Source organism: Pollicipes pollicipes, unplaced genomic scaffold (genome assembly GCF_011947565.3).
Source record: "Pollicipes pollicipes isolate AB1234 unplaced genomic scaffold, Ppol_2.1 Scaffold_7262;HRSCAF=8765_pilon_pilon_pilon, whole genome shotgun sequence".
Taxonomy (NCBI): domain Eukaryota; kingdom Metazoa; phylum Arthropoda; class Thecostraca; order Pollicipedomorpha; family Pollicipedidae; genus Pollicipes; species Pollicipes pollicipes.
Window position 1 is genome coordinate 23,542,939 of NW_023597055.1, and position 22,342 is coordinate 23,565,280.

The 22,342-nt window shown below is 48.2% G+C and overlaps 1 protein-coding gene across 2 annotated transcripts in view; it reads left to right on the forward strand.

Annotated features, from left to right (window-relative positions):
* The window catches only part of LOC119114333 (soluble guanylate cyclase gcy-35), a 113,982-nt gene extending 93,591 nt beyond the window's left edge, over window positions 1-20,391 (forward strand). The window contains exons 12-15 of one of the 2 annotated variants that reach the window (XM_037238529.1): window positions 1,577-1,704; window positions 15,632-15,778; window positions 17,187-17,341; window positions 17,935-20,391. In XM_037238529.1, coding sequence (XP_037094424.1) covers window positions 1,577-1,704; window positions 15,632-15,778; window positions 17,187-17,341; window positions 17,935-18,142 — 638 coding nt within the window. In that variant the 3' untranslated portion in view covers window positions 18,143-20,391. The remainder of the gene's footprint in view (window positions 1-1,576; window positions 1,705-15,631; window positions 15,779-17,186; window positions 17,342-17,934) is intronic. The other variant, XM_037238530.1, reaches the window with a different exon arrangement.
* The last annotated feature ends 1,951 nt before the right edge of the window (window positions 20,392-22,342 follow it).

Below are 22,342 nucleotides of genomic sequence, written 5' to 3' on the forward strand. Positions count from 1 at the left end.
AAGATGATGGTAACCAAAATAATACGAGACTGCTCTGAGTTTTGCATTTGAATAAGCGACAAAGATTACGCTAGGCAGTATGTTCATAAAACAAAATGTCGACCAGGGTCATCTCAGGTCAATGACCTTTTATGACCTCTAAGAAGTCAATGAAATATGTGTAATGCGGCTCCTGCCGTCAATTAATTCGAAATGAGCACCACAAACTGTCCCATACAGCAAGCCCTATAGTAATAAATCAGGCTGGTTGTGACCTTGGCCTGACCTTCATACCTGACCATAGGTCAAGGTAATTTGCTCATTCAATGTTTGCAGTGCCTAAGAAAGTATCTCAGAGATGTATGGCTTCGTCAAACACTCCGTTACTGTGTCAGATTGGAAGATTCCCTAGAAATTGCCTTCGCTGAAACCATGGTCCGACTTTGACCTGCCATATTTCAGCGACCATGCAAGGTACATCTCAATTTTTGATGTTAAGCGATCTGCTATTCAATTTTCTACAGATAGGCAAAATTTAGCGCGGCTGTGCTGCGCCGTTCAGAAACCATTCTGGAAAAACCTTTGGGGCGGGGGGGGGGGCAATTTGACTCCCCACCCGATCCCGTGTTAAGCAATCCGTTCCATTTCAGCATTTGGCTTGACCCAAACTGGTCAAAAGGGCTGTGTTTAGTTCCAGAATGACGCAATCTACGACCATAATTGCCTGGTAGCTTTATTTTTCACATCATTACATGCCTCACGGTCTTCTTAGATACAAGCGAACAGCGCCGCCCAAATGGTAGACCAGACGAGAGGCGAGACGTGTGATGCGGTCATCAGTGCAACCGGTTAGCAGCCAGTGCACTTTTGCACAGCTTCTCTCGTTTTCGTTTTAATGCAGGCTATATCTTAATATGCCATCTGGGGAAGGTAATGCCTCCCAAGCCGCTCAAAGTCTCTCTCCAGTCGCAGGTTTATCGCCCTCCTTTAGGGCGTTGCCAATCCGCATGTGTAACTTCAGGAAGCTGGGAATGTTCGAAGTGGTCTCCCGAATGGTATGGATTAGTCGAGTTGATCAATTTGTATTCACCAGGAGAAAAAACCGCGTGGTTTACACGCAATAATATCGTTCACATCTGTCCAAAGTGTCTCATATATAACGAATGAAACCTATGGGCTTTCATTCACCTCTCCTTCCTTTGGTCAACGCGCTTACTTCCGTTGGGTAAGTGTTCTGAAATATGCCCTGTTCACTTTTGCAATCAACAGGTCTCCTTAATGTCCCCCTATCACTGCGATGAATTACCGACTACGCCTTTCACTGTAACCAAGTCCTCTATCACGAGTCTATGGCACGTGGTAAAAGCCCATTTGGTGGGCTACTCAGATTCTTCTCCAGGAGACTCTCATCCCTCCCCACCATCTGAAGGCGATGTGAGGATAGGCCTGCATGTCGGCCCATTACATGGAGGTCCGATCAGAGCGCCCTGCTGAGTGCCTGCGCCGAAGTGGTCCCAGTGCGTGTTCGGAGCAGCTGTTTCGATGACCTGCTGCTGCCTGCGGGGATCTGCTGACCTGTGGTTCTGTGTCGTTACAGTTTTGTTCAGCGACATCGTGACATTCACGGTGATAGCCTCCAAGTGCGAGCCCCATCAGATTGTGATGCTGCTCAACGAAATGTACACGCGGTTCGATGCGGCCACCGAGAGCAACTGCGTGTACAAGGTGGGCTGAGGGACGGAAAAGGGGGGAGGGGGGGGGGGGGAGGCAGGGTTCGCGTCCAGTGTGGCATTGTAAGAGACACGGCCAGCGGCAGTATTCAAAGGATCTAAGGCATAAGTACATCAGGCTAAAAAAGAGCCACTCGGGCCCATCGAGGCTGGCCTACCCCAGGTGCCGCACCCATCCTTGACACTAATCTTACCATCTGACCCACCTGAAGTTAGAATGAGGCATTCAGATCGATAGAACTTGTCCAAAAGATTTCAGACATTGCTAGAGAGGGACTTTCTACAGCTTCGGTAGGCAGTCCAATCCAATGATTCAGAACTCTTTGACTAAATGAAATCTGCCCCTTCATGATTCTTCTCCTTCCTTCTGCTAAGTGAAACTAATTTCCTCAAAGTCTCGGCCTAATTTCCAGCGCTCCTTGTAAATTTACCTTGTCTTCAATCTTGAGTACCTCTATTAGATCCTTTCTAAGTCTACGTTATTTCAGTGAACACAAATCTAAGTCCTGAGCCTATCGTTGCATTCTAAGTTGCCAACGTCATTTTTCATGCTGACTGCTTTTCGCTGTGCTCGCTCCAGCCTATCTGCATCCTTTAGCAGCATGAGGACCAAACCTGTGCTTAATACTTTGGGTTTGATCGGACATGAGCTAAATTCAACATTTTGAAATAATTCCTTCTCTTGTAATGAACGTTCCTGTTAATAAGTCTCAGCATCCGAAGCGCCCCGCTCCTAGCAGCCACACATTGCTTTTCAGCCTTTAAATCCTTAGAAATTATAAACCCTAAATAATTTGCTTTCTCTGTCTGGACGAGCTGCTAGCCTCCCATTTTATAGCTGTCCCTCAATACCGGAATTACCCAAATGCACCACCCCACACTTAACATAGTTAAATGGCATCCCCCACAGGGAAGCCCAGCTCACCGATTTGCCTAAGTCAAGTTTCACATCGCCAATATTTTTCAAAACCCCTTCAATTCAACATCGTCAGTAAATTGAAACGCCTTTTTCTAATCCTATCTCAATATTATTGACACAAATAATAAAGAGCAAAGGGCCCAACACCAGTCCCTGTGGCATCCCACTCTCTACTAGCTCCCACTGAGATTTAGCACCTTTGAGCACCACTCTTTGCTTCCTGTCTTGCAGCCAAACCCCTACCCAGCCAATCATTTTTCTATCAATGCCATACGATTTTAAGTGATATAAGACACACTGGTGTAGCATCTTATGAAACACCATACTAAAATCTAGATAAATAGCACCTAAGCTATCGCCTTTATCTACCTGACTAGTAGCATGCTCTAAGAACTCCAAGAAATTTGCCAAACAGGACCTAACAGAAAGAAAATGACGCTGACAACTATGCATTAATTGATGCCTTTCTAAGTGTCACTCAACGCTGGCCTTTATGGATACCTGAGATTTTACATCCCGGTGAGAAAAGACTGACAAGCCTGTAGTTGCTGACACTTTTTAATCCTTTCTTCAATATCAGTACCGCATTGGCGTTGCGCCAGCCCTCGGATACTTGTCAAAACTCAATGACTAATAAGTATTTGCATGATTGGATAAGCCAAAGCACTACCGCATTCACTGAACATTCTATCGCATATTTGCTCAGGTCCGGCCGCGTTACTTAAGTGACTGGGCTTAACGGACGAGCGAGATTTATGCGGCTACCGAGAACAAATGAGTGTGCAAAGAAGGCTGGGGTGGGGGAGGGGGGATGGGAGGGCGTGCAGTGTGTCACTGTGGGATACGCGGTGAGCAGTGTTATTTGCAGCAATACCAGATCTCGAAAATAGGCGCTGAGGCCAAAATTTGAGGATGTTGACAAAATTTGGCGTGTCAGAACGTTTGTAAGCAGCATTGTAAGGCACAAAGCTTCAAGACAAATCTTATAAAAGGAAGTGCATGTAGCCACCTCCACGGCTGTCCCACTGCGTTACCCACTGAGTCTGTGGACTCCTAAGCAGGTCTGGTTCTCTTGAACAAATGCTGCACAACGCTGATATAGATTGTTCGCACATCATCTGCACGTCTACCAGGGTGGAATAACACGAAGATGAATACTAACACAAAAGTGAACATGCTATTTGTATTGGTGTAAGGCATTTTTATTCTTCCATTCTAAACGCAAATCCACGTGCTTTGTTTTTCAGCATTCTTCGCATTAGCGATACGCTTTGAAATGAAGCGTTCTGGAATTAGTATTCAAAATGTTGAGCACAGATTGTGACTCATTTTCCAAGTAAACTGGTTTCAAATGTCATGTCTTGCCATTGCCACTGGGGATTAACAACACACTCGGCTGCGAGGCGTTATGGGGTCGCCTGCCTCTCACTCCAGCAGGAATGGCGGGTACTGCGGGGAATCGAACCCGGTACCTCTGGTTTCCCAGACGCGACCTTTAAATAGCATCAAAGTCCAGTGTCCCAGAATGGCCAACTTTGGGTGTAAGGCAACACCCTATGAGGAGGAATATTTCACTCCTTTTCCCCATATTGTATGTGAATTTTTCACTCCTGCCTGACATTGTCTAATCGCACATGCCAACCCGCCTATTTCCCTTTCTGAGGTTTCCAGATGTCATCCAAAACCGAGCTCGCTTGAAACCACCAAGCATAAACGAGGTTCCACAGAACCTGGACACCTATGGCTATGTCCTGCCTCACCTACGTCTGAATCATGTCTATGTATGCACAGAGTGAAGGCGCCAGGTACCTCCAAGCCCAAGAACCCAAACGACTCCAGCTGCTTGCACGCATTAAGTTTGGTTTGTTTACAAAATGCATCACAATCGGCAGCTGTGTGCCACATGCAAGATTTTCACGCATTCCCTATTTTTTGGTCTCTCCACCACGCCACGAAAGCAGAGCCTAGTGCAAACACCAGCAAGGCTAAATAGATAATTTTATTCCACGTATTTCTTTTTTCCCGAGGAATCTTGACCACTATATTGCATCACTCCCGAAATGCAGGAGTGAAAAATTCAAGAAACGTGTTCTAAATTTAATTTGCAAGATGAATATCACCATTGAGCACTCATGTTAACAGATTTTAAGTCAAATCAGCTGATTACAACATTTTGCCAGAAAAGTATTGGTTTTTATATTTATTTAACGACTTTTGTTTTTCCTGGTATCATACGAGTGTGATACCACTTTATCTTCCTTCCCTTTCGATTGCCTTTAGAGGGTTACTATCTGTTGCTTGAAATGTTGACCAATTTCTCTGCAACATACGCCAATTGCGAACTTGTGCGTATTTGATACATAACTTGGATTAATGCGCCAGCTGCCCAAACATGTTTGAAATGCACCCAAGAGTGAACAAATCACTGGTAATGAAGCAGACAACATGAAACACGGAACTTATTTTTACCGCCATTTTTGCCCAGTTAAACGCTTGGTTAACCGTATTCTTGGTTCATGGCGGCGCTCAATAATGATAAATCTAAGCCTTTCGAGTGTCTAACTCACCAGGCTACCTGAGGAGGCTATCCTGATGTTGCCGTATAGAGCTTTGGGGACAGACCTGACGCAGCTCATACAAAAGTGTTTGACGGCGAAGTTCTGCCCTCTGGAGACATTTGCCACGCAAACCTTTTACTTGCTGCACCTTTTAAACTCGCAGGTTGGTGGGCATGATTTATACTTATATTGGGGGGAGGGGGGAGGGGGAGTGGGATGACTCTGTCTGCCAACAGACCATGCAAAAGGTACTGACTTTTTGTCTTGGGGGAGCAGGAAGAAGTCAGTAAATCTCCTGTGGACCAAGTAAATGCTTACCTCACCTGCTTTCAACACATGATTGATGACCAGAGCTAGCCATTTTCTGTTTCAATCAATCGAGTTTTGTCAGAAGACAAATTATGATGCCACAAGGCATGCAATGAGCTTATTTATTTTTGACTATTTGCCCCAAATTTCTTGAAGTGGTCCCTCACGTCTGCTTCAACCATATTTTTTATAGTTGTCATGGTTTGATGACTGGCAAATCCTTGTTCTGTAAATACGCACTATATTTTTAACACAGGGATACTCTAAGCTGCATAGTGATTATAATCTGAGTTGAATATTAGTATGTAACAAGTAGTCAGACCATCGCATTTAAAATGTGAAGCCAACATCTCAAACTTTGTCATTGAATATGAATAAACAAGCCTAAATAGACGCCCTTGCTGCTGCTGAAAAGGCAAGCAGCAATACTCGCACGGTCATCTAAAAGCTATGCTACTTTTGGAAAAGACAGATTGTTTTGTGAAGCATATCCATTATTGCCCCTGACATAGGTTAACCATGACAATCAAAATAAGTTGTTCAAAGTGATTTAAAGTGTTTTAATTTGTGTGTTGTCAACTTTGTCTGATGTCAACAAGCATTCACAAATTAACAATAAAAACGCAAGTTGAAAGCAGTCAAAAATCAGCGTTATCATGTTTTTATCACAAGTGCTGCTGTCAACAGAAAGGTGAGTTGAGATGATGTCCAACATATGGGCTAGTCTAAGTTAGGTTAAGTTGGGCAAGTGCATGGCAAGTGGCAACAGGAATTGTGCAAGAATCAGTAACTCACAACTGCTGCTGTGATACAGATAGGGTAGACAAGATCATATAAAGTAAGGCCACTTTAGGCTAGGCATTGTTAGGCTACTTTCATGGAAAAAGACGTTGGTATTTTGTAAGAAACAATGCCAATTTTTTTCCCTGACCCCATCTTAACAGATGCCAGAGGTATGTATATTGTGTATGACTTGGTGGTGAGCTGTGGATGAGTCCAAGGTCTTATTGTTTGACTGTTTTATGCTTGTTTAATTTTCTGTTGTTATTTTGTTATTGAATTCCTTTGCTCTGTTTTGTGTTATAAGTGCTGTGGAAGGGAAGTGCAAAGTGCATCATGAAATCATCGGTATTAATAGCTTTGTATGCTCAATACGCTGCCATGAAATTACTAAGCTTTAATGTATTCTGTTTCACTTGAATGGCCTAAGATGTTAAAAAAGCAAAACAGTTTTGTCAGGTTTCTGATATTACGTCCATGCCAACCTGAAATAGATGTCTTTGTTTGCTGAAGCATCAGGCACGAGCTCATAAACTCCATGTTTTGTGAACTGATTTTTTCACCCCCGCACAGTCTTTTTGCGATGAAATGTTTCACTCCCACCCTAGTTCAAAAGCGATTCTAGCTCCTTGTCAAAGTCTGGTTCCTTCCCGTGTTTACACAGTGCTGTTCGTAAACTCGGCTCCCCGGCACATTCTTCGAAGTCGAAGGAGTTGATTCGCAAGAGTTGGCTGTAATCACAGCCCTATTCATTGCGAGCGCCGTACCTCTTGACCTCACCACGTGTCTAACTTTCGCTGTGATCCAGTTAATATGTTCCTCTGTCGCCAAGGACGTTGCCGAGCCGGCCATTGATGCGCTCCTATTGAACTGGGCCGGCTCGGTCAGAGAGTGTTGCTAGCGGCCATCGCACGCGGGTCGGCGGGCTGTAGACGTCCGCTGACTGAGGTCCTGCTGGCATGTAGGGGTCATGGCTTTCCGGAGCCTCGTTTGATCTAGATCGATGGAAAATACTGACCTGTCAAGCTTGTCGTATCTGACCCGTATGCCCCCATCAGAGCTCCTCGTGTGGACGGCCTGGGTATCGTTAACTGAAGTACAAGCATGATACATAGCTGAGAAGCGTGCAGCGGTTACATGTCTTACAAATAGAAGACCGCTGACAAGCATGAGACCCACGATTAGCGAGCCATCCACGCCTTGTCGTCACAACTTCCCGGACTATCGCTGAGAGTGCGAAAGCAGGTCGCGAATGCCCTGATTTTTAGCCCTCCGGTCGCATGGCATCACAGTAAAGCCTGGTGCGTCACAGGAGGGAAACATCAGCGAAAACATAGCATGCTGATTAAACCTCCCTGAGGAAACGATACCAACATTTTGTGCACTGCATAACCGAAGCGTGACAGCCGGCCGGCTGCGGGGCTACGGTGGCTCGTACCTTAGACCGCCACGGGACTCCGTGAAAAAAACGGCCGCGCCCCGAGCCATGTTCGCTTCAGAGGCGGGCAGGCCTCACGCGGGAGATGTTGGCGTCACTATATAAAGCTCAACGTTTAGCTGAATTGCTTGGCACTTTTCCATAAGGTTTATATGTCTTTCAGTGGGATAGCGGGGCGGGCGCTCTTTGCGACGCCTTATACGACCCCTCTGCTCTGCCCCCCCCCCCCCCCCCCCTCCCCTACACACACACTGGCAGGCTGTCAAGTAGCGATCATCTGGCCGCCGCAGGAACGCAGCCGCCGGTCTGAGCCTTCCGCTCAGGTCGGCCGCACGCGCTGTTCATCTCGTTTTAATCCCGATGTATGTGAAGAAGCTACTGGCGGAAAAAAATCGCTGCCAGGATACATAATGATAAAAATTTTCTCGCTGGACTGCCTGGTCCGATAAACACCAAGCTTACGCACCATACGCCACTACGGATGCACATCGGGTAATAGCCAAGGCCATATAATAACAACGTGACAGCGCGGTGGCAACGTAGTCGTTAGAGTTCTTGGAGCCAACTCGGAGTTCAGAAGGCAACCATGCTGAGCGAGGTGAGCGAATGGCAAACGTCAAACTTTAAACGCTTTCGAGTGTGCGACTCTGGTAAAATTACTACCACCGGATTCCCTCAAACTAACTGCTTGGAGCTTAACATGAAATGCGTTCTTGCCTTTCACAATTAATTATGGTGAGGAACAACGAAGAGAGTAGAGACAAAATAGCACACAGTTATTACTAAGTGAATCATCGAAAACAAATCTGCATAGACTATATGGCTGTAGTTTCACAAATGTAGTCGGTGAAGGTAAACCGAACGGTACAAAATAACCGCAATTACCAGCAAATAGGTTTCTCCACAGATATGATCCGTTCTTTAATCATAGTCCAGTGAGGGAGGGGGAGAAACCTCATGTGTGAGGCATTTGCGTTGATGCTTGAGTGCGTATAGTACGCACCATAAGACGTCACAGCATTCGTGACATCACTCGATGCAGATAACGTCACAAGGGCGTGTTTGGCCAGATGAGTTGGCGGGGGACTGAACAGCTAGAGGGACGGGACCCACCTCAAAAGTACGCCATCAAACGTGATTTTCGATAGATTTGCCCGCTTTCTTCGCAAGGTTGGGGAGGCTGGGGTGTAAATACGGGGAAGGGAATATTACTGGATAGGAAATTACCCAGTGCAGCTTGAGGTTGTTGGTTTATTACGTGCCTACGCACTGCGCGTATGGCCGGTAACTTGAAAGACAGCACGGAAGTGGTGAATAACCCGCGTTCTGGGCTGAATTCTGGGCTCTATTCTAGAAGCTATTGGTCTGCTACTAGAATGTTAAAACTTCAAGATTTTGGACCGTTTGAGGTGCCCCTGAAGTTTGGTGTGCCTTGAAAATGAAGACTATGCGGACTGAAAAAGAGGGTTTCGGTGTCCCTACACCACAAGGTCGTAGGAGGCCCAAGGATGAGGGGCAATGCCTTATGGTCCCCCCCCCCCCTTTGGATCCACCACTGGTCGTAGATCGCCGTCAAGTGTTTCACATGCAGGGAAACACAGAGGTGCATGCGAAGCGATGTGAAGTTTTTTTATAAATTTGATCCGAACCCTTTGAATGGATGGATTTCTGGGATCAGCGCTCACGCTAAGCAGTGCTTGCTGTGTGAGCCCTGACCCCCACCATCCGATCGCGCAATTCCAGGAAACGGCAGAATTCAGTGGCGAAAGCTTAACGTGCCGCAATGTTCGGCACGGTCCGTCCTGCCCTCTGACGTCAACTGACCTTGAGCACGACCGCTGCCACCGGCCGCAGGCCATACTTGTCAAGAGCAAATAGCGAGCGCCCTAAATTGACTCAAGCTCACCCTGCCACGGGTGGCTGCGTCGGAAGGCAGGCGCTTTAACCATCTAAGCCACCGGAACGGACAAAGTGAAGTGAAATGTGAAGCGATGTCACATGTGAAGCGATGATGACAACACTGGCCGGTGCTGGGTGGAAAGAAGAGGAAGGGGGATTAAAAGGTCCGAGTTTCTTATTGCAGTCGGAGTAAGAAACATCTTTTCTCGGTTTATTTCAATGACTTTCCTTTTGTCTATCCTGCAACAAAGTAATATTTCTCGGCAGTATCTCCAGAATTATATAAACCTTTAGATGTCTAGAAACATTGATTTTCTAGAATCATCTAGGACGGGAAAGGCACTAAAAGGCATCTAAATCTCCTGGGAAAGAGCTTTCTCGCCACATGCCATCTGTTCCATCGGAGCCTGAACCATGCTTGCCTTCCGAAATGGCATTCGATACTTCCTTTAAACAGTCGTCTTCACCGTTTTAACATCTGCTAGCTGCATCAGATAGTTCTGGGATCACATGGCGATAACCTACTTTTTGATTGGTTTAGGCGACCATCGGACGACGTCGTACTTGTTTCTCATTGGTTAACTATCACGTCGTTTCTGAACTCTAGGACCATGAATTATTTCCGACGCGCACGGCATATAAACCGTGCCATTGGTGACCGTGTAGGTTCTCACTATCTCCGGCCCCGAAGACATAAGACCGCTGTTGGTTGTGAGCGTGAACGTTGTGGTGTGCGTGTTCGTGCATGTAAGTGAGCAGAAAATTGAAGCTGTGTTTGACAAGATTTTGACCCTATTTTGACCCTATTTGGCATCCGTGAGGAAAACTGGCACGAGCGAGATCTCCACTATTATTAACTATCACGCAGGCAGTCAGACATCTGCTACGCATCCTCATCATGTGCTCCGCTGTACTGTGCGACCTTTTCTTTTCTGTCCTTTCCTATCATATAATTTCTATTCCTGTCCTGACTTGCTTTTCTACCCCAGGGCACCGATCGTGTAGTGGTCAGCGCGTCTGTGTAAACCACCGCACGTCTGGGAAACCAGGCGCGGTGCGATGTTTGACTCCCTGCGACGCCCGCCCTTCCCGACAGGGTGAGAGGCTGGTGACGCCATATAACCTCAGTAGCTGAGGGCGTCATGAAGTCTCAATGACGACTGCTATTCTGCTCTGTCATATCATGCCCGTCGTGGTATCTTCTCCTCTACGCTGTTCTACCTTGTCCCCTCTCATCCTGCCTCGAGCGCTAATCTGTCTTTTTCTGTTCTGTTGGCACCTATCCTCCACCACCCGTCTTCTGCTTGCCGTGCCATGCGTAGTGATTGTGTGCTTTCCCTCAATAATGCCTGTAGAATGCTTTTTTAAAAAGCTTGTTATTTCAAATAGAGTTTTCGGTTTAGGCTGTCTCGCCTAGATTCCGGTCTCACCTCTAAAGGGATAAACATCCCTGCGATTCTCAGAGTTGTGATTACGCCTGTGCCCAAGAACCTCAAAGATCCTTCCACCGTACATTATCTGAAACACAGAGGTCAAAGGCCGAGGTTATGCCAATCAATAACTGCTAGCTTTGTTATTCTGCAGCTCCCTGACTCGCGTTTGTGCTGTCTTCTTACTGGTATGCCGACAGCACCTGTTTCTGCAGGCATGGAACTTCTGTGCTTAAGGCGTATTTATCAGGCCTTCCGATTTTGTGTTTACATCAGTGCTTGCCTGATTGCACAGCAAGAAAGCTGCTGCAAGTTGGTAGCTTTGCAGTACATTTTTGCCAACAGCGGCGTATTTTTTTCCGGAACAATTACGCGTGGCGCCCATGTCTGGCTCAGTATGGCAGTTTTCCTGCGGCCGGCGCAAGTGACCTGCATTCCGGCTTTGTATAACGAAATGTTTATCAACACGCCATTATTTCATTGCGTCATCGTACTCAGCGTATCATTGATTAAGAGCCAGTTGACGGCCGTTATATTTGGAAATCGTGGCCACCAACGCCAGGCATGAATGCGTCGACAATTAATTTTGCGGTTGACCTGTCATTTCGCAATCGGATAGAAGGGGTCAGGGCTCACGCAACCAAGTACTGCTTAGCGTGAGCCAGAAATTTATCCATTCAAAAGGTTTGGCTTAAAAAGAAAATTTCCTGGTTGGTATGTTCCCCACCCCCCAAAAAAGGTCGACCTGCGTTGTCTTATGTCAGTGACCTGTTCTGGCCTTAAGAAGTTCATGGAAAATGTTTGCTGCGGCCCCTGTTATAAATCAACTCCAAATGAGCACCATACACCACCTCACACAGCAGGCCCTCGAGCTGATAGTTTTAGACCTCGGGCCTGACCTGGGTTAGTGGAATTACCTCGGGCACGTTAAAACAAAAAAAGCTGTAAAAGTTGCTGTATTATATTCTTGTTGTTGGTGACCTATTAAAACTGATGAGCATGGATTTCGTCTAGCTGTTATCTAGGCAGCTTCACGCGGATCTGCCGGTGTGCCACCCATTCACGTAAAACTGCGGGCCCATCAAACGGAACTCAGAACCTTTACATTCTGAAGAGAACCAGAGTACAAAGCCGGCACGATTCTCCCGGAAGTCAAAGCTAAAAAGGCGAATATCCTGTTCATTGTCACGTTGCCTTTCCGGCAAGGTATGTTCCAGTTTGCCCCTGCATACGTCCGTGTACTGTCGCCCCCCCCCCCCCCCCCCGCCAGACCGCTAGACTCGGAAGAGAGTTGACGGGCGTCGGCCGACGAGTTCCCATGAACTCTGGCGGTCGAGGAACGAGAACTAGGTCATAATCTGCTTGCATTAACATGGTACCTCGCGGCTGTATCTATGGCAGTATTTGTGGGCTGCTTGAGCATGGCAAACTTCGTGGCAGTAAACCGGTAATATCAGTATCTTTATGAGTCCCTCCAGGCTCCTGGAAATACCTCACTTCCAGTTGGAAAACATACTGTAGGATGTACTGTAGGCACATCGCGATCGTTTTTTCTTTTATTCCGAGCGGACTCTCGTGTCGAGTAACGGCACGAGACGTTCGTCTAAGTGAAGAGCACGTGGCTTTCGCTACTGCGTGCAGTTATACAATCGCTACGAATTTGTTGAATCCTTGCGTGCGAAACCTCCAAGATGCGCCGCTCTCCCAGTCGACATGCTGAGCAAACCGCGTCACCAAGGTAGTCGTGCGAGCCGCTTTAGAAAAGTCGGCCTTAACAACACCGGCTCAGAGCTGACAGTGTCATTGTCCGTGCGGTCGACAAAGTGCTCTGACGTGTCAGCCGTTCCCCTCACCAAGCTGTGTAATCTCCCTACGAGTTCTGGCGCGGTGTCTTCCCAAGGAGACGGGAACGAACAGACATTACAACACTTTCCGAGAAAAGCGACAAATTGCATGGCTAACTCCCCTGCTTCCCTCCTAAGGGACTATACTGAAGCGAGCTGCGTCATGAGCTGTGTAGCCCCATCTTTTCTGTGTTGTGCGCTCTATCATGGGCTGTGTCGTCACGTCTATCCTGTGCTGTACGCTCATCCATGTCAATATTCATTCCACAACCGTTTGCATTCCACAAGCAGATGTTAGTGCAGCATCATCTTACTGAATGTAAGTTTAAGTCTGCATGGGAGGCTATACCAGACGAACACCAGACAGATGCTATTGCAACCGACCAATCAACTGTCGCAGCTGTTTTGAAAAACAACTGTTTTTGTCAAAAGTATCAACCTTGCACTGTTCGTCCATGCGCTGAACTATTCCAACCATTTGAGAAAACTTACATTACAATGGCTTGTCTCGTATCTATCCGCTATGCGTCAGAGCGGTGTCGTCGACGCGGTAGGACAACTGTTGGCTCTCCTTTCACCGTGCATTAACAGTATTTTGCTCAAAATTGAATCCAGCTTCCCGCTGTACACCGATTACGTGAAAATTCGACAAGTTCGACAAAATATAAAACGTTCATGATGCTTCTAAGATATACTATCGCCCTAATCAAATATTTCATCAATATATAAGACAGTAGTAATGCCCGTATTGTTCGGAGAAAAACCAGGACAATGGAGACATAGCTGCGTGGATATTTTGGCAGTAAGCATATATCAAAACCATTAGCAGAAAGGACTTAAGAACTTTTGCTTTTCGTCTCGATTAAAGACATGTTGCCGAAATATCAACGCATCTATATCTTTATTCTTCTGGTTTTCCTCTGAGGAATAAGGTCATTACTAGCGCCTTATTTACGTCAGTAATGTTCCTCGCAAATGCACTTAGCAGCTCACGCGATTTCACCGATGCAACAGAACTGGATGATCTGTGAAATTAGGAGGGTATGCCTACTAACCTTGCCTGCTAACCTTCGCTCCATATGTCTCCAGCAAAATATGTGAAATGGAGCTTTTGGCTTCCTCAATCGGTCTTTCGAAAGTGATACCAACGTATCAAAATTTGACGGAAGGGTTGTTATAGCTGCGTTTTTATGCAAACGGGGTAGATTTCAATATTGACCGCTCCCCACACAGTGTAGGTCAATCAAGTGCATCATGGGTTTCTTATCTGCTTAGTTACTCGCATATCTTTCAATATGCGAGTAGATAGATAGCCTCTTTCTCAGAGGCTATCTCTCTCTCTCTCTCTCTCTCTCTCTCTCTCTCTCTCTCTCTCTCTCTCTCTCTCTCTCTCTCTCTCTCTCTCTCTCCCTCTCTCTCTCTCTCTCTCTCTCTCTCTCTCCCTCCCCTTCTCTCTCTCTCTCTCTTTCTTTCTCTCTCTCTCTCTCTCTCTCTCTCTCTCTCTCTCTCTCTCTCTCCTTCTCTCTCTCTCTCTCTCTCTCTCTCTCTCTATCTCTCTCTCTCTCTCTCTCTCTCTCTCTCTCCTCTCTCTCTCTCTCTTCTCTCTCTACTCTCTCTCTCTCTCTCTATTTCTCAATAGATAGCCTCTTTCTGAGAAGCATCTTCCAAGAGTGACTATCCTCAGATCTTGTCAGTTGTTTTGCCTCGCGTGCGTAGCCTCGATTGGTTCGTACCCGAACTCTGTTCGTCATACCTCACGCCCGCCGCACCCCGACACAGATCGGTCTGTTTTGATGGCTACCAAACGTTGTTAACTCTGCTTTGACCAGCAATATATGTGCAAATATCTTTCACGACAGTTTTGTCATTTTTTTAGTTTAAGTGCTCACGTATGTTTGAACCCTGCAGCATCTCGACCTGGTTTTATGGCGTAATTGTGTATGGAAAAATAGGTATGCTTAAAACATGTGCGTAATTGTTCGTAAAAAATGTGCGTGTGGTATAAGGTGCGCATGGAAATGTTTGCATTGACACAGTTCAGTAGGGAAAATGTTCGCATCCAAAAGATTGTCAGGAAACAAGTTCATAAGGACAAAAGTTCGTCGGAGCAAGCGTTCGTCAGGCCGGAAGATCTTGGCTCTGAGGCTCTGACTTGACTTGACACGCGAAGACTTTTAATTGGTCCCCAGCCACAAATCCCAAGTATCGTCACAGCATGATCCTAACATATAATTTGGAAACGAATTGTGAACACTGGCTTGCGAAAGCTGGATTTGTTTCCGACGCTTGAATGGAATCTACAAGAAGTGCTCCCAGCTTCACTTGTTTGCACTGGACAGTAAATAAGCGTGTAATGTTGCACTTTTGTCTCAGTCATTTGTTTCCTCCTCGTGACACATAGGACGCTTGAAGGCTGGTGGGGTGGCACTGTTCCTGGTTGTAAGTGCAGATAAGCAATATTCAGCATTCTTCGAAACCAATAAATTCCACATCTGGATCGTCAGACTGTGATCGCTTGTGTTCTTAGAAGCATGCAGATGTCAGCAGGTATTAAATTAACTACCACCTAGTGATGTGCGAAACCAGCAGTTGAACCCAGCAAGGTCTAAGGCTGATGGACGGCTTTTCACAGGTTTTCTTTGGAAAAACCTCGCTGCATCAGTCGCTGGCGGGGTTTGAACTCGTGACCTTCCGTACCGGACATCAGTCCGCTACACGCCTGAGTCGGCGACGCTGCGTCCGCAGGTGGAGACGATCGGCGACGCGTACATGGTGGTGGGCGGGATCCCCACACGGGCGCCGGACCACGCCACGCGCGTGGTAGGCCAGGCAATCGACATGGTCCGACTGGCACGCGAGGTGGCTCACCCCTTGACTGGAGAACCGGTCCAGGTCAGTGGTAAACTGCGGGAGAGCCGATCCAGGTCAACGGTACACTGCAGGAGAGCCGGTCCAGGTCAGCAGTACACTGCAGGAGAGCCGGTCCAGGTCAGCGGTACACTGCAGGAGAGCTGGCCCAGTTCAGCGGTACACTGCAGGAGAGCCGGTCCAGGTCAGCGGTACACTGCGCCGATCCCCACACGGGCGCCGGACCACGCCACGCGCGTGGTAGGCCAGGCAATCGACATGGTCCGACTGGCACGCGAGGTGGCTCACCCCTTGACTGGAGAGCCGGTCCAGGTCAGCGGTACACTGCAGGAGAGCCGGTCCAGGTCAGTGATATACTGCAGGAGGGTCGACCCAGGTTAGTGATGACCAGGGACTGATCTAGCGTGAAAGTGGGTCATGCCCTCCTCAAGACGGTCAGTCAAGCGAAGCATAACACGTTTCTGGACCTTGAAAAAATATAAGCGGCTTGTTCTAGCAGCAGTATGTATTTGAACACTCCTTGAAATAAAAGGAAAGAAGGTCCGGATTTTCTTTAATAAAGATACTTTTTGGACATGGGCCCCTTAAGTTGACGCTCTCACCTCCATTTCTACCCAAACAACGTTCGAGATGCGCCTTTGGTGACTACCACATCACTGCAGCAAAGCCGGTTAAAGTCTTTTTAATATGTTTGGCGCTCTTCACAGAACATTTTTTGGCTATTTGCTCGGACGAACAAACAGCCTTGCTAGCGGGCCGCTCGACTTATTTCCCTGGGCTCTCATCTCAGATGAGATACCCCAGGAGCGTTAGGAGTCTGTGAGAGTCCTGACTTGTCATCACCACCTTTTTAAATTGCCGATGCGCGGTCTTGTCTCTCGACACCGATTATTCACCCGTGATTTATCCGACTTTTCAACAGGACTGTTTGTGCCATGCTTTCGGTTGGTACCGCTGCGTATTTTTCATTTGAGGCCTTCAATCACATTTTTGTCAATGCTGTGCGTGCAATGTTCGTGCCGTTACGTGGATATTGCTCCCAGGCAGCATGGTAGCCCATTCTGAACTTAGTTTTTTGTTCTAGGCTCTGTGAGCAATAAGTGCTAATGCCTGCAATTTAAGGATGGCAGTCACTTTACCGCAACAGATCCTGATATAAAGCACAAATATATTTCAACGTGAGTAACATCTGCATTCCTTGCAGAGTTTGAGGCCTAATACAAATTGGGACTGCCGGACTGCGTCTCACGTGATTGATCACGGCCTTTTCACCTGTGCCACGCGACTGATTCTCTTAGAACAGCTGCCACCGCTCGACGCTTCTGGAATCCGGCCTGCAATATGGGCGTCGCCGGGCACCCCGCCGGCCGGCTGTGTTCGGCGGCGACCGGCGGCGCCTGCCGTGACCTGGCCGTCCGCTGCCCGCCGGCAGATCCGGGTGGGCGTGCACACGGGCCCGGCCGTGGCCGGCGTGGTGGGCCAGAAGATGCCCCGCTACTGCCTGTTCGGTGACACGGTGAACGTGGCCAGCCGGATGGAGTCGCACGGCGTGCCCGGTCGCATCCACATCAGCGCCAACTGTAAACGGTGCGTGGCCCCCGTTCGACTGTTCCCGCTGGCTGCACACAGCTGTTTCTTTGGGTGGTTCGCACGTGTCTTAGTTATTGCCGTAGACGTGGGTGATCGCGGTGCACCTGCCGTTTGCTGTTTTTTGTCTTTGTTTTGAATTTTCATTGGCTGACAATTTGCGTATCGACCTAGACACCGCTTGGTTGTGTGCACATTCGCCTCACCAGATGTACTTTGCTCTAGTAATACAGACGATGGCAGCCGGAATAGTAACGAGACCCCTGCATGTCGGAGCAGCAAAATACATGTCCCTCGCCGCTGCGTCAAATTACGTTTGTGAGGCCATTCGTGATAGGCTGCATCTCACCTCGAAGCCTGGTATGGCCGGTGACATGCGGCAGGAGGGCACCTTGCCATGCCGGGCAGGCCAGACAGCCGTAAAGCTAGCTGCTGTCAGTTGGACTTCATTAAAGTTGGACGTGGCGGCGATAAGCCATTAATAGTTCTGACCGTATGCGCTCATGCCGTACAAACGCCCACCAAATGCGGCTCACGTCCGCTGAGAAGGTTTACTGGAACCAATAGCGCGTCCTGACCATTCGCTCCTTCAGGAAGCTAGAAGCGGAGAAGAGCAACGAGTTCATCCTGGAGCCACGCGGCCCGACGGAGATCAAGGGGAAGGGCCTGATGGAGACGTTCTTCGTGTGCACGCCGTTCGACCCGTGCCCGCCGCCGAACCAGAAGATCCAGGTCGGCGGTTCCAAACGGAAGAATGGAACGCTGCGGCGGCGGGAGAGCGGGGTGTGTCACATGCAGTGAAGGTCGCGGCACTGAGAACATGACAGAGCCCGGCACGGCACCGCGTGCAGTGGTCCATAGCGGGTGGTAGCAATATCTTTTTTCTTTTGTCACTGAGTGTGTTGACATGGCTTGCTTAATGAGGCACCATAGAATGTCCAAAAAGAATTCGATGAGCATTTTCAAAATCGCGTGCTTCGCCGGGCGCAGCAGCCGAGTAGTTATCATTTTTGGCTCCTCCGTTTGAGCTCGGGTTCACATTGATGTAACGCCGTGGTCCCTTATCGCCACCATGGCCCAGCGGTCGCTGCAGCTCCATAACAAGGAGTTAAACCTGTTATGCCCACATTCAGACATTTTAACCCAAACAAGACGATGTTCAATGGTTTGATTTTTTCTTAGTGGTTAAAAATGGCAAACTGTTAAACAAATATAGACGAACTGTTTGAAATATAGAAGAACCTTCAAAGGCAACTAGCAGGACGACTCCATGGAAACGTATTTAGCTCCCTGAAATCTCATACGCGTAGTGGCCAGCGACATTTTGCCTTATTTAGTATTTTGTTTTCTTCTTGTGCCACCCTCTTCAGAGACTTAAACAGTGCATCTGCATAAGGCGTAAATTTTTAGATGCGTCATAACATCTTGACATGCATTGATGTCGGATTCGTGAAAATGCGTACCTGGTACTGTGTGCATAGTTGATTTCATGTAATTAACGATCTGGTTGCGAGGGGGTCGCAGACTTTGAGTAATGTGCGACTGTGATGCGGAGAATCACCGATTTGTTGTTCGCATTTCATCACGAGTGTTTTGGGGCATGTCAATGTTACCGCCTGGCTCTGGACTCCTAGAGGGTCGCTGCCAGGCAACAAGGCCCACGGTCAATGTGGCCTCCGTTGGTGAGCGACACGGCACTTCGTGTTTTTCGCACCAGCACGGCGTCGTTGGGTATGAACTGCACTGCAGACGTCAGCTCGTCTCGGAAATAGCGGCCGGTCATCTCCGCTCTCGGCCGGCCGGCTGCGTATTGCGGCTAGAAACGGTCTCGCTCCCCAGCGGCTGGCATCATTCTTTGGCCTGCTGAACGAAGAGCTCCTCTTATTGCATTATTTGCGACCGTACTCCCAAGGGTATTCATTTTCCTGCTCCTGATTTGATTTCGTTTATGATACCAATATCATGTTGAGGAGGAATGTCTTGTTACGGACGCTCTTGCTACCGCAGTTTCTCATAACATCACATGCTGTACGGTGTTTGTTTTTAGTTGAGCCGGTTCCAATAGTTACTATTCAGTTTGCAATTACGTGTTCAGAGAACTTAAACACGCCTCACTCGACCATCGATATTTAGTGCGCTGGCCCGTCCTGCCCTCGCTGCGCTAGAGTGATATCGCGAGTGTGCACACAAACGTTCTCACGCGCTGTGGGCGAAGCCAGGAATAAAAAAGGCGACGCATTTGCTAAAACTCAAGTTGGACCCCGGGGTTGAGAAACCAGCCCGCTGTTTTTAAAAGAACATGTGTTCGTGGAGGGACAATTGGGACAATCGTGTGCGACAATTCAAAGGTGAGGTGCTCTATGGAAGTACTTCACTTCCCCGGAACGGGAAGCCTCCTGCCGCGTCTTTGATGCGATAAATGCAGTGATCTCGATGTCTCAGGCGGTCCCGAGCGGTCGTTTGAGTACCGCCTCTGTTTGCTAATTGTTTCGACGGATGTTCCGTGACTCCTGGTGTCATTCGCTTTCATGGTGATTGATAATCAAAACGAATCGCTCACACGTAGCACACAATACCTCCCGTGGGTGCAAAGCTCTGATTTGCGGAGCCATTGCCGGCATTGCGGTCGCATCGAGTCATCTTGACATGCCAGGTGTCATCTGCTAGGGACATATATAATATCAATGACACGCATCGTTTCATTTCCTGGGCATCTGTTCGTCTCACCGCGCCACCCGTGTCCGTGTTATCTGTATCTATAGTCTTAAATGTGCAGGATCTGACACGGAATGCATTGTGACATGTGCAGTCATCCCTGGCCACGTTTTGCGGGCTCCAGTTCGCCCAGCTGTTCCAGCTTAGTCGGGCCCTGGCCCGTGGCCCGCCAGGTGAGCGCGCGGCCGTGCGGCTGGAGGCTGCGGTGCCGGTGTTAGCTCGTGGCCCCACCTCGTCACCGCTGTTTGCCTGCTCTGCCCGACGCTGCGGCCGCCTCCACGTGCTGGCAATCCCGGCTCCTGCAGTCCCCGGGTGGTACACTCTAATACACCAACACTGGCGGGAGGCTTGTGTTTGACTGACGCCGAGATGTGTGCTTTTGAAGATGGTGTGCTGGCCGCAGTCGGTACGGCACGACAACCATGCTTGCTGTGATGAAATAGCTTCCAAGCGCTCGGCCAGTAACTGTGTCAATAGTGCTGCCATCTATTGCGTGGAGGCTCAACTACGCAGACCTGGCCTCGAAAGTTGCCTTTTCAAACTCGTTAGCAGCAAGCGTGTGGCCGTTGCCCCACTGAGCTTTGGTAGTCCGCAGGCTTGCGGATAATCCTCCAATAGTCTGTGCGCCAGAAATCTAGAAATCTGCCCGTCCGGAGTGATAATGACTCGTGTGTCAGCGTACACCGGCAGTCTTCACACTGTCATCCGCCTTTCTATCCACGTTCTGGCTGTCCTCCCTCCTTGCAACATCACGTTTGTCCGGGGCAGCTTACACGTGCCAGCCATGAGCGTGCCGAAGTGCACCTGGCGGGGGCTTCCGTTCGCACGTCCAGTGGGCCCTTGTCGACGTAATTCGCGGGTTAAGTGGGATGTCTGCTAATTTGGGGTATCATCAATACATTTGGCTCCGTTTTTGTCCCGTTTAAATATCATCATCATCTATCATTATCATCGGCTAAAAAGGCGGAGTTGGGATACCGTGGTTAAGGACGCACAACCAGGTGCGGGAAATAGCCGCTCATGGTCCCTGATTGGACGAACCATCCCACCAATGTCCTGGTCGCTTGCTTCATCCTAGCTCTGTGGTTCGCATGAGTGTATGCTGATGCCGAGTATACCGGGGTCATAACGTGCCGAGTCGTGCGCTAACATCATCTGGCTCGTATGTTGACATATGAGCTCCTCAGTAAAAATTCGTTCTTGTGCGGAGGCGTGACAACAGCAGCCGGCGGCGCAAAACATCCAGCGTCTGCCCGGCAGCAGCGCAGCGCACGCACTCCGCCGCAGAAGAACGCCCCCCCCCCCCCCCCAAACATGTACAAAGACCATAGAATCGCGCCCGGGTGGCCGGCTGGATATCCTTCGCCCGGGTGGAGGGTCAATCTCAGGAACTAAGAAAGCTAGAAATGCCAAATTTACAGGGTGTGTTGACCTGTACGTGAGGTTACTTGGATCGAAGTTTGAGGTTCCTAGGCCATGACTTTTAGATCAAATAAATTCAAACAAGGTCAAATTCCAGGCTGGTTTCCAAAGTGCTCCCAGAATCTAGATAACTGTTTCTAAGCGAAGGGCACATGCTCATTTAAGGCCATTTACCTTGTTTGACCTCTTGAACTTCATGGTGGCCGAAATCTTACAAGACCGCTCTGAGTTTCGCATTTGAATACACGACAAAGATTACGCTAAGCAGTATGCTTCTTAAAACAAAACTTCGACGTTGGTCATTTTAGGTCAATGACCTCTTCTGACCTCCAACAAGTCCATGGAAGATACACAATGCGGTTCCTGCTACCAATGAATTCGAAATGAGCACCGGAAACTATCCCTTACAGCTAGCCCCGAAGTAATACAACAGCCTGATTTTTAACTTGGTCTGGCCTTCATACCTGACCTTAGGTCAACGAAATTTGCTCATTTCATATTTGTGTTGCCTAAGGAAGCGTCTCAGATATGTATGAAAATCGGTGAATGTATGTGCACTTAACGTTTCTGGTAATGCTGGTGGCCACTCACGTATAGCCAAAGGCTTCGGGAATTTGTATTGGGTTCATTTGCAAAAAAAATCGGTGTAAATGTTCATAAGGCGTCGTCATGCACGTCATATTACCAAATTTTTAGCTAGAGCTACTTGTTTTCTGAAAACTCGCGCGTCATGTGAACTATCGTGAAATGTTTGTGCACAAATCCAAATAAGGTAACGGTAACACCCCATCTGATATTTTCCTACAATCTAATTGATGCTTTTACCTATTTGGGCAGAAATACAATGATCATATGTTAATGTTT